This window comes from Myotis myotis, unplaced genomic scaffold, assembly GCF_014108235.1.
Source record: "Myotis myotis isolate mMyoMyo1 unplaced genomic scaffold, mMyoMyo1.p scaffold_m19_p_6, whole genome shotgun sequence".
Classification (NCBI taxonomy): Eukaryota; Metazoa; Chordata; class Mammalia; order Chiroptera; family Vespertilionidae; genus Myotis; species Myotis myotis.
In genome coordinates this window covers 59,558,780-59,571,380 of record NW_023416368.1, presented here as the reverse complement: position 1 = coordinate 59,571,380, position 12,601 = coordinate 59,558,780, and the positions used below count along the sequence as shown (strand labels likewise).

The 12,601-nt window shown below is 37.2% G+C and overlaps 1 protein-coding gene across 2 annotated transcripts in view; it reads left to right on the top strand.

The window, feature by feature from the left end:
* The window catches only part of TLL1 (tolloid like 1), a 168,762-nt gene that overhangs the window by 146,309 nt on the left and 9,852 nt on the right, over positions 1-12,601 (top strand). For both annotated transcript variants that reach the window (XR_004968452.1, XM_036315138.1), the window contains exons 18-19: positions 745-872; positions 11,857-12,070. Coding sequence is in view for 1 of the 2 variants with exons in the window: in XM_036315138.1 (XP_036171031.1) it covers positions 745-872; positions 11,857-12,070 (342 nt within the window). In the remaining variant the exon portion in view is untranslated. The remainder of the gene's footprint in view (positions 1-744; positions 873-11,856; positions 12,071-12,601) is intronic.

Below are 12,601 nucleotides of genomic sequence, written 5' to 3'. Positions count from 1 at the left end.
GAGATTCTGATATTTGTAACTTGGTAAAGTATCTATGAAATTGACAGGCTTGGGAACAGGCCCAGTCATTTTGCAGATATGGAAGACAATTCAGAGCAAAAAAAAAGAGACAGCTTTTGCAGAGTATGCGTGTAGCCCAGGGCTCATAGGTAGCAAATAAATGTTTGTTCATTACAGTAAATATTTTTAAGAAAGGATTTTATAGGAAACTTCCTTATAGATAGAAATATATCCAGTATTCAAGTGTATATTTCAACTAAAAGAGAGAGAAATATAAGTACATAATTCATAAAATGGCTCAATGATCTTAATTAGCTATAAATAATCTTTCTGTTTATAGAAAAAATTAATTGAAATGTCAAAATCCATTGATTTTTGTTTGTGACATTGTATTAAATATTTTGCACATACCAAGTGTTGATATCCTTAATTGTCAATATATGCTGCTCGTTTAAAGTCTGAACTTACAGATCCAACCATTTTAAATAGCTTATTTTCTTTCAGGCATTTATAAAATTCATTGTAAACACTTAGTTTCATGAAAGCAAGAAAACAAACATTGCCTGATTATGCTCAGCAACATGTGTGCCAAAGCACATGAATATGATAACAGACACTGGAGCGATGATTAGTTAGTATTCAGAAAAGTCTTTCAGTAGGATAGTGGGTAAATAAACTGCTTTATTGTTGGTCCAATACTGGGCTAGATTTCTGCACTGATTGATCTTATTGTTACTGGCACAGCTGAATGTGAACAGAAGATCCACAGTTCAAGTGGCCTCATCACCAGTCCCAACTGGCCAGACAAGTACCCAAGCAGGAAGGAATGCACATGGGAAATCAGTGCCACTCCAGGCCATCGAGTCAAATTAGTAAGTGAGCACGTCACCTTCTTTTATTAAGCCGATTGCCCGTGTCTTCCGTGGCTCACACATCGAGGTAAAATACGCGTTTATTTGATGGAATCGAGTTAGTAAGACGGATGGAACAGATTTTCTTTCTTTTGCTTTCCTACTAACACGAAACAAATCCCTGATTTTCTAAATCAAGGTGATAGTACTGGTACTCATGAACTTCTCATATAGTGATCTTATCCTGGATGCTTTACCAAAGTTACTGCAAAGCAGTCAGCTTTACTTCCTAATGTATTGTTGAAAGTGATGTTTTCAAATGGAGAAAATAAAAAAGAAATTAAAAAATCAGCAAGACAGCAGTAAGTATGCACTTAAACACAGCATAGTAAATTCTACTGGCTGTGTCCATTCTATATGCCCTATATACAGAGCATATGTATTTTTAATAATAGAGGTAATTTTGTGTTGCGGTTTATGAAATACTCTTTTTTGCATTATAGTTGCCTCTTTAGACATATACTGATATCCTTAGACTTCTCACAAATTCAAATATGAATGTAATGTTTGTCCTCTCTCCTGTAGTCTTTGAGCCTCACATTCTGTCCTGGTCATCTGATAGTATATATTAAATTTCATTACAGGCTACAGAATATATATGAAGAGTATAATTTAAAAAAAAATAAAATCGTAGGAATATAGAAATTTTAAAAAATTTCTACAATATGCTGTTGTCAGAAGCATGAAGGAATGCCAGCTAGCAAGGCTCAAAATAATCTAGCAGTTGCCATAAGAAAAGACAAGAAATTGTGTAGAGAATAAGGCTATCCGTCCATGGTAGCTTACTAGACCAGTCCAGCCATAATGTTAATTTTAAAATTGTTTGAACTCTTTCCTTTAGTGGTTATTTTTGGGGGGCAATAAAGAGGCTGTAGTTCTCTGCAATATTATAACAAAATTCTCTAATGCAGTCACCAATGCATTCATATTCCTGGTATGGAACTCCTTGCAGTCAACATATTTGAAAAATATTTAGTGACTTTCCAAACAAAGACGTTAATTCATTTCAGCTGGTCTTTGGAAGGATGCTAGATGCTAAGATGACAGCATGTAAGAACTTGATTGCTTTCCAGTCCTGTCCAAGGTCCTGATTAAGAGGATCACTCTCTGAAGCTATGGGCTGAGATATAGAGGCTGCATTCCTTTCAACAGTGCAGTTAGCTAAAGGAGTTGAGAACATGGATTTTCCCGAAGACTGTTTTCAGTGTGAAATTCAGATTTTGTCTGGTATCAAAGTCCTCTCTGAATAATTTCCTTTTATGTTTTGTGTACAGTATATCTGTGTAGTGTCACTATTTAAAGACATTTTCATTGGGTATGGAATTCTAGGATGACGATTTTATTTTACTGTCTGCACTTTAAACCATTGACTCCTTATTTTCTGAATTTCATGGTTTCTAAGAAGTCTGTTGTGAATATTAATGTTATTCCCATGAAAGTAATGATTCCTTTTCCTATGGTTGCATTCAAGATTTTCTTTTTATCAGCAGTTGGAATTCAATGTATCTAGGGTTGTGTGTGTGTGTGTGTGTGTGTGTGTGTGTGTGGTAATTTATCCTCAGAATTCTATGAATTTCTTGCATCTGTATTGTGGTGTCTGTCGTGAATTTTTAAAATTTTTCAACCATTATTTGTTCACAAAATTCTTCTGCACTATTGTCTCTCTTTACCTTTTTGAACTTTAATTACATATAAACTAGGTTGTTTCATTTTACCCCATAACTCTTGGATGCTCTGTTATTTTTTTGTCATTCTTTCTTAGTCTAAGTTTCAGTAATTTCTTTGCACCTATCTTTAAGTTCTGGGATTGTTTCTTCAGTTATCCTAAGTCTACTGATAAACTTGTAAAAGGCATTCTTTATCTTTCTTATTATGTTTTCTATCTCTAGCATTTCCATTTGACCCATTATTATACTTCTCACGTGTATTAGTCTGCTCGGTCTTCCATGACTAAATAACATAGAATGTCGAAAACAGCAAAAATTTATTTTCTCATAGTTCTGGAAACTAGAAGTTCAAGATCAGGTACTGTCAGTGTTGGCATCTAGGAAGGCCTCTTTTACTGGCCTGTAGATGGTACTTCATTGCTCTATCCTCACATGGCCTTTACACATGGAGAGAGAGAGAGCTCTGTGCCTCTTCATCTTCTTAAAAGGTCACTAATGGGATTACAGTCTCACTCTTATGACCTCATTTAACCTTAATTACCTTCCTAATGGACCTCCCTCCAAGTGCAGTCACATTGGGGTTTAGAGTTTTGACATGTGAATTGAGGGGAGGACAATTCATTCCAAAATAAAATCTCCTTGCTGAAATTTCCCATCTATTTTTGCATGTTGTCTGCATTTTCATTAGAATCTTTAACAAATTAATCATAGTTACTTTAAATTCTGTTGGATACTTTAAACAAAAGGGTCATGTTTGAGTCTGTTCTGTTATTTTATGTCTTAACATTGATATTTTCTTCTTGCCTTTCTGTGTGTCATGTAATTTTTTATTCAACACCAGACAGTATGTATATAATAGTAGAGACTTTATGTCTGGAAGTAGACACATCTCTTCTGTTAGGCTATTAATGTATGTGCATATATGGGAGGGGGTGTTGTTGAGTGAATCTAGTCAGTAATTAAGCTGAGTTTGGTTTTTCTTGTTCCTATGATTATCTTCAATGTAACATTGGCTTCAAATTCATTTTTCTTAGATGGGAAGCTGAGATTTAAGAGGTATTTTATCAATGTTTGTCTTTCATCTTTAGCTTCCCCATTTATATTCACCATGAACTATGTCCCTCTCCACACTTTTTTCCTTTTTCAGTGGTAGACTGAATTTGCTCATTACTTGGTGCTTGCTAGTCTGGTAGTGAGGGCTGGGGATTCTTTATTGTCTTAGCACAGCCTCTTCTTTAGACAGGCTCTGTGTTTTTACGTCTGAGGGCTTGCCCTTCTCAGTGGTCCTATTTTTTGTCTCCATGACAACCAAACTCCACCTTATGGCTCTAGTTGGTCTTCCATGGGAGAGTTTCTTTGCCCTCTCACAGTTGTAGTAGACCTCTCATGTTATTGGGATAGGAACCTGTGCCCAGAACTTCCCCAGGGGCAGAAGTGTTTTGTTTTTTAACACCTTTCCTTTGGCTACGCTAGGTCTATACCTTTGCCCTGGTGGTGATAGGGTTTTCTGCTCCACCCCCTGAGGCTTAGGCCTTTGTTTCTCAGAAAGAGTTGCAACAGGGCTTCATGCTCACAGCAGTGACCTATTCCCTTTTCCAAGCCTGTAACACCCAGGAATGCACTTGGCCATCTCCTGCTCTGCCTACAATCTTTCTCATGAACAGGAGATTGAGGTCATGGAGAAGAGTCTCTCAGTGGTTGTAAACTCCCCATGTCTACAGCTCCCAGGAGTTTTATACTCTTACCCTCTTCACACCTGATCTTTACCAATCCATTAAAAATTGTAGCTGAATGCTTCTTACCTAGTTATATGGCACCCAGCATTCCTTTCTTCTGTAGTCTGTCACTGTGAGCAGATGTTTATGTCTCATCTCTCCTTGGATGGGCCTGAGATTCAGTGGATTTGATACTCCTTAGTTGACCAGTGACTTCAGTTCTTGGATGTGTTCAGCAAAGTTGTGATATTTTTAATTTATATAGTTTTTTCTATTAGAGTAAAGGCAATACTATTTCCAGCTTTCTATAGCCACAGGGAAATAGAATTCCTGATGTACCTAAATTTGGCCATACTTTATTCATTCTCAATTGTATGTTTTCCAGCTTACTGAACATCCCTTCCAACTCTAAGTGTATTCTTTCATACCTCACAGGCTTTAGTTTTCATGCAAGTATTTTCTTGAGGGTCAGGACGTAAAGCATGTCTGTTCAACAATGGTCATACTTACTATTATCCTAAGGAGGTAATTTTCAGAAGGAAAAGAAGAGCTTTAATGCAAATATGGATCTTTGTTTTAACTGTTTGATTTTGTGATCTTAGTAGAAGTAGTTACAATCTAAACCAGGTTTTCTCAAATATTGGCATGCATCAGAATTATCTAGAAGACTTGTTAAAACACTTTTGCCACCTCAAGTTTCTGAATAATAGCATAATATTGATTCCCCTCTACCCCCCTCCCCCCATTAATCACATTCCTATAAAACATGACTCTCATTATCACTCTCAGAATCAGGATCAGTAAATAAGAAAGTAGTCCCAGGCAGTTGAGGTGTCTTGGCAAAGTTTATAAAGCTAGTAGGCCTATCAACACCTTAGATCTAGCCTAGGCATTCTGTCTCTTCATTTAATATATTTTTAATTATAGCATCCTGCATCAGAGAAGAAAGAAATCCACAATTGCTGTGTATATGCACATATGTAATAATTTAAATGGAAAACAATCATGTTAGTAAGACAAACTTACAGTGATTGACCAAATAAATATACAAGAGAAACATGGAGAGATTAGAAACATATATTTGGAACTCAAAGAGACTTGGGTCTAGATCATAGCACTTCTACTTACTAGCCATGTCATCTTGGGAAGATACTTATCCTTTAAAGCCTTGATTTCTTCATCTACAAGTTGGACCTACTGCTCATGAATTTCATGTGTATTAAATGAATTTGCATATAAAATATTTGGCGTAATGCTTTGTTGAATTATAATAAATATTGATGTATGATAACCAAATACAAATCATAATTATGATAATGATTAGTAATTAAAAAGTTACACCATTTTATTATCTAATTCAACCATGATCAAGGTTTTGTGTAGCCTATGAATTTCATTTTAAATTCTAACAATTAAAAATGTAGCTAATGATTACTTGCCAGAAAACTCTTTCTTTAAATGGCCAGATAGTGAATATTATAGACTGTAGATTGTGTCGTCTATGTTGCAACAATTTAATTCTGTGAAAGCAGCCCTAGTCAATCCACAACTGAATGGACGTGGTTGCGTTCTAGTAAAAGTTTAATTACAAAAACAGATCACAGGCCGTATTTGCTCTGTGGGATTTAGTTCATTGACTCAAGCTAAGGAGGTCAGGGGTAAAGCAGTTTGAAATCATGTCATCATAAGTGTTTGTGCTCATTTTCCTGAAAAGCAGAGTGAAAACATTTGGACGTACTTTCTATGATAGGTAGAATAATTCTCCCCAAACCCCCAAAGATGTCCCTGTCCTAATCCCCAGACCTGTACATGTGTTACCTTACATGGCAAAAGGAGCTGTGGTTAAACGAAGGATCTTGAAATGGAGCGATTATCCTGGAACATCTGAGTGGACTCTATGGAGTCATAAGTGTCCTTCTGAGAGGGAGGCAGGTGGTCAGAGGGGAGAAATGATGTTATTCTGCTGGTTTTGAAGATGGAGGCAGTGGGCATGAGCCAAGGAGTGAGGGCAGCCTTTAGAAATTGGAAAAATGCGAGGAAACAGATTCTCACTAGGACCTCTAGAAGTACTACGTGCTGCCCACCCATTTTTGTAGACTATTGACCTACAAAGTCCTAGAACAATAAATTTGTGTTGTTTTAAGCCACTAAGTTTGTGGCCCTTTGCTACAGCAACAATAGGAAATTACTGCATTTTCCTTGTTTTTAGTGTGTGTGCAGACGTGTTTAATCATGAGATGAGATACTTACTGTGTGGTAATAGCTACAAAGTGAAAGGAACCTTGGTTGAAAGGGTTAAAGTTCTGAATGAATAAGATGAAGGATCTATTATTTCTGCCTTCATCCTGTTTTAGTTTTATGAGACTAAACTGCTCATCAAATTTTGGGGGACCTTTTCCATTATGTTGAATTACTCTTCATTAAAGACAGCCCTGGCCAGTTTGGCTCAGTGGATAGAGAGGCGGCTCATGGAGTGAAGGGTCCCAGGTTTGATTTCAGTCAAGGATACAGTACCTAGGTTGCAGGCTTGATCCCCAGACCTGTCCAGGCATGAGTGGGTGGCAATCAATTGATGTGTCTCTCTCACATTGATGTTTCTCTCTCTGTCTCTTCCCCTCCCTTCCATTCTCTCTAAAAATCAATGGGGGGGAAATATCCTCAGGTGAGGATTAACAAAACCAAAACAAATAAAACTGAAACAAAATTCCAGGCAATGGAGCATACAGTAATTAATTTTATTCTCTGCATCATGGCCTAGAGTTCTGCTAAGTTCCGTAGTTGTTATTTATAGCTTCATATATGGGATATTTTTAGAAAACAAAACACCCACACATGTCATATAATTCTCTACCATAAATCCATAAAGAGTGTATTTAATCAAAGTTATAGAGGGCTCACAAGAAAAAAAAAAGCTCTTATATTAGAAGACTGGGGTTTGTATTCCACTGTACCATTTTTTCCAGTGGCCTCTAATTCTTCCAATATCTTGTGGGAAACCAAATGACAGTTCTTACCCAAAACAGGAAAAGGCAAAAGATGGCTTGGGACTAGGGAGCTCTGAATCTTATTTCACAGCTGCTCAAATTGCATCAGTCTCTTTAATTCTCTTAAATGGCCACCCTGGCTAAATTTTATATCCGCTTTCAGCGCTATCATTTTATTATCTTGTCCTTTGTGGATACATGTAGTGACTCTGAATGGCCTTATCCTTTAGCCAGTGCCTGTATTTTCAATAAAAGCACCTCCACAGATGTTCATATAAGGGGCCTGCATATGCAAGCCTGGCTGGTGGCCAGCAAGGTAGATTAGGCTTTCTTGGGTGTTCCAGAAACACACAGTTATTCTTTCCACAGCCTAAAGTGAGAGTTCAATTTTATTTCCTTTGAATGGGACTCCTTAATCTCCTAGTTTATCTTATGGGAAATACATTAAGATTCCTGACGAGAGCTCACGGTTATTCACTCTTTCTTGGTCTTTCTAAAACCTAGATTAGTAAGCTTAAAACCATAGAACTATAACCATGGAATGAGTAAGGTTTAAATTTGAATACCAAAATGTCTGTAAAGTAGTAGTGTAAATGCTTAACAAAAATATTTTTAAAAATCCCACAAAAGAAGGTAGTGTTGCAGCAAAATTCAGAGTTCCTTACAGCTTCATACATCAGCTTTGCCAGCTGTCCTGTCTTCATTGTGAAGGTGCAGGACCTGTGGGTTATCTGAGTGTCTTTGTGGGGCATTGCTGTAACATTGGTTCCTGGTGGCTGGAAATGTTCACGTTCTGCATTACTTAGATATAATAGAGATTCATATCTCAGAGTGTGTCATAGCATAAAGCAATACACTGCATCTCACTATATCTTTGGAAACTCGAAAGTATTTTTAAAGATTTCTGATTCCCCATGGGCTCCCGTAATACTTTTCCATGGCCTAGAAATATTTTGTATTGAGGCAAAGTCACTATGCATGGAGGTCCCTCTATGTGGCTATCTCGGTGATATTTAGGGCCAGATTAATGAGACCTCAGTATGTGAGTTAGTCATGCTTTGCTTGTGTGTGGCAGCGCATTTAGGTTAGGCTGACTGCTGGAAAAGGACCACCCAATCTTTGCAGTTGACCTAACAAGCTGCCACCAATTCCAAGAGGAAAATTCATTAATACCTTAATGAATGAGAGTTGTTTGCATTGCCTGAAAGTATGTCAGCTACAGAATCTTTGCCTAATTTGATTCTTATAGGGTCAGTCTGATTCCATTAGTAATTTGATAAAAAGCCGGAGCCAGTTGGCTCCAGACCAGGTGTCAGCGTGCCCCCCAGCCCACCAGCTCAATGCCACGCTGTGTAATGTTGCTGTGCTCTGTAAAACAGATGTTATGATTTACTCCAGACATCCTGCATTTCATTAAGGAGTGAAGTAGCCAGTTATCTCATTCACTTAGTTTTCAATGGACCAATCAATGGACTGAACTGTGTGGTCTGTAAAATCTGATCCCAGGTTTAGCTTTTACTTAGAGTATGTGCTATAGAATGCCATTACCCCCACCACTCTTACCATTTTCTCTTCTACACAGTATGTCTCTCTGCTCTTTTTATTTATAGATGAATTATTCTAAATCACATTCCCAAGGGACAATTACTTGTCATTATTTTCAGATATCAGTATTTTTCTTCTTGAAATACTATTGATCTTATAATTCAGAAGCTTGATATAATATTTAATAAATTTATCTGGTGCAGTTAAGCCAATTTTCTCTCATTGGTTTTTTTAAGGTTACAAACTGATATTAAGACTGTGAATGTGTGCTCAAGGATGAGAGACGCTAACTGTGTACCATCTCCTGAGAGACAGAAAAGCAGCCTCTTTGGTCTGCCACCCCCAGAGCATTTCCACTCATGGTTTTGGCCATAAACATGGGATAGGTAGGTAGGCAAATGAATGGGCAGACTTATCCAGACATTCAGCCAGCCATCCATTTAGGTTCTTCTGTATCTCATATCTCATGTCTACTCTATGCCAATAGATAATAGATAATAATAAATGACAAACTCCTTCAGTGACTGCCTACTTTGAATATTGTGTTTCAGGATAAACTGTTCACTATATTTTTCCACACCACTTTTTTTGTTTCCAGTGCAATTCTTTTTTTTTTTTTAATATGTTTTTATTGATTTCGGAGAGGAAGGGAGAGAGAGACAGAGATACAAACATTAGTGATGAGAATGATTGATTGGCTGCCTCCTGCACGCCTCCTACTGGGGATTGAGCCTCATTCTCTAATGCATTTTAATTTACTCTTTTTAAAAATTAGAATTCAATGGAATGACACATGAAAGATCAGCCCTCTTACTTTTCTTTTCTTTTTTAAGTACCTTTCATTCCTTTCTCCTACACCCTAATTAATATAAATTGCTTCTTTCATTTTTTCTCTTCCTCCCCCCAAAGTCAGAAGAGATAGTAGACAGTGGTGTGGTATGGAACTGTGGCCAGCACTGAGGGAGAACTCTTCTTAGTCACTTTTTCTTCAAAAATTATAAAATGTATGTCAGTTAAACTGAGCATTATGATTACTTCACAAAATTGCATTAAAGAAAACATGTCTATGAAAGATCAGTCGGAAGCCGAAAACCAGGTTATTACAGGCTTTATTAGGAGAAAGACCTGCTGGGCTGTCTCACAACGGGAGAGCAGCGGCCCTGACAGAGGTGAGCGCTCCTTTTGAGGGGAGGAATGCGGAAAGAACGGGGCTTAGGGTACTCGGCGCGCGCTAATAGGTGATTCAGTGTATAGTCCATATAAGGTACAGAATTGGGCCTCCTGGCATTTCCGGGCTGCAGGCTGTGTCATGATTACCGTTACTCTGCCCGCCATTTCGGGGAAGAGGTGATCTATCAGTATATAAAAAGCTTATGTGCAAATATTTTATGCTTCAGGGATTATAGCAAAATTAATGAATTTTCAGGTATATTTTCTATTTCCTTAGGTTTCTTTTATGTTTTAGCTTTGCTCTATACCAGTGATGGCAAACCTTTTGAGCTCGGCGTGTCCGCATTTTGAAAAACCCTAACTTAACTCTGGTGCCGTGTCACATATAGAAATTTTTTGATCTTTGCAACCATAGTATAAAAAAGATTTATATTTTTGATATTTATTTTATATATTTAAATGCCATTTAACAAAGAAAAATCAACCAAAACAATGAGTTCACGTGTCACCTCTGACACGCGTGTCATAGGTTCATCATCACTGCTCTATAGACTTAAATAGTAGTGAAAGCTTATTTTTTCAAATGTGTGATGGTTTGCGGGGGAGGAGCCTTATTTGGTAATTGTGAATAACCTGCAATACCTGGAATCATTAATAGTTTGGACAATGTGATTTTCAGTCTATCTTCATTACACTTTTCTTTGCAATAGTTAATGTATTATATATATATATATACTAGAGGCTTGGTGCATGAAATTCATGCACTTAGGGGAGTCGCTCAGCCTGGCCTGCACCTTCTCATAGTCTGGGAGCCCTTAGAGGATGTATGACTGGTGGGAGCAGGGGGAGCGGGCCTAAGCCACCAGTTGGACATCTCCATGGAGGCAGGAGAGGCTCCCGTCACTGCTGATGTGCACACCAGCCACGAGCCTGGCTCAGGGCTTTTGGCTGAGCAGCACTACCCCTGTGGGAACACAGTGACCACCAGGGGACAGCTCCTGCATTGAGCGTCTGCCCCTGATGGTCAGTGTGCATCATAGCGGCCTGTCATTCCACTGTTCAGTCGATTTGCATATTAGCCTTTTATTACATAGGATTTAATGAATTTTTATTTTAAGAATTTGCAAAGACCTGCACATAAAAATTAACACACAGGTAAATTAGAATGATTTTTAAATGGCAAAGCATACTAAACTTTGTAAGATTCCAAATATAAAATAAGTTTACCATTTGTCTGAATAGTAAATTTTAAAAGTTTAGCCTAAATTTATATTAGTTTCTAAAAATGTGGGTTGTAAAATCTAAATAAAGAAATATATAGTGAAAATTTTCTTTGTTTTAGTTATTCTATTAAGATTTACTGCATTTCATTTTTGTCAAAATATGATAATTACTTTGTGGATTTTTCTTCTTGGTTTAGGTGCCTGAAAGTAGGATGATATCCAATAGTTTATGATCATCAAAACCAGAAAGAATCAATTTTTTAATATAATGGTTTAAAACTTTCTGATACATTCATAAAATATTTGGAATTAAATTTGGAATAAAATATTACTGTGTTATTCTAATGTTTCTAAATACTGGTGTGGATTTAATTGCAATAGTAGAATTAGTTATAATAGTCAAATAGTAGACTTTCATATGGGGTTATTACATTTTTTTTCATTTTGTTTTCCAGATATTTTACATTTTATTAATTTTATAACCCTTTCAGTAATGTGCTATATGTATCAAATCATTTGCATGGCCTGAACATATTTAATTGATCTGTATTTCTGCTTCAAAACCTAGAAGCTACTTTTAATAATAAGTGACTCCCTTCCTTCTTTCCTTCCTACATTCCTTTCTTTCTTTCTTTAAACAGGCCTTTAGTGAGTTTGAGATAGAGCAGCATCAAGAATGTGCTTACGATCACTTGGAAGTATTTGATGGAGAAACAGAAAAATCACCAATTCTTGGACGACTATGTGGCAACAAGATCCCAGAGCCCCTAGTGGCTACTGGAAATAAAATGTTTGTTCGGTTTGTTTCTGATGCATCTGTTCAAAGAAGAGGCTTTCAAGCTACACATTCTACAGGTCAGCAAATTAGGGCCCTGCTTCTCTTTCCTGACTAAGGGCCAGCTTTTCTTCCTGTGAATGCAGTGGGTCCCATAACAGGATCCTACAACAGAGTAAATCTCACTGAAGCACTATCTAGAGCAGTGGTTCTCAACCTTCCTAATACCATGACCCTTTAATACAGTTCCTCATGTTGTGGTGACCCCCAACCATAAAATTATTTTCGTTGCTACTTCATAACTGTCATTTTGCTGCTGCTATGAATCATAATGTAAATATCTGATATGCAGGATGTATTTTCATTGTTACAAATTGAACATCATTAAAGCATAGTGATTAATCACAAAAATAATATGTAATTATATATGTGTTTTCCGATGGTCTTAGGCAACCCCTGTGAAAGGGTCGTTCGACCCCAAAGGGGTCGCGACCCACAGGTTGAGAATCGCTGGTCTAGAACCATGCAGCATCCGACCTATGTAGCTTTTATCATTGATGAACATTTAGGAAGCAACCTAATAGTTTGGTCTGATTCGTATTCAAATGCAT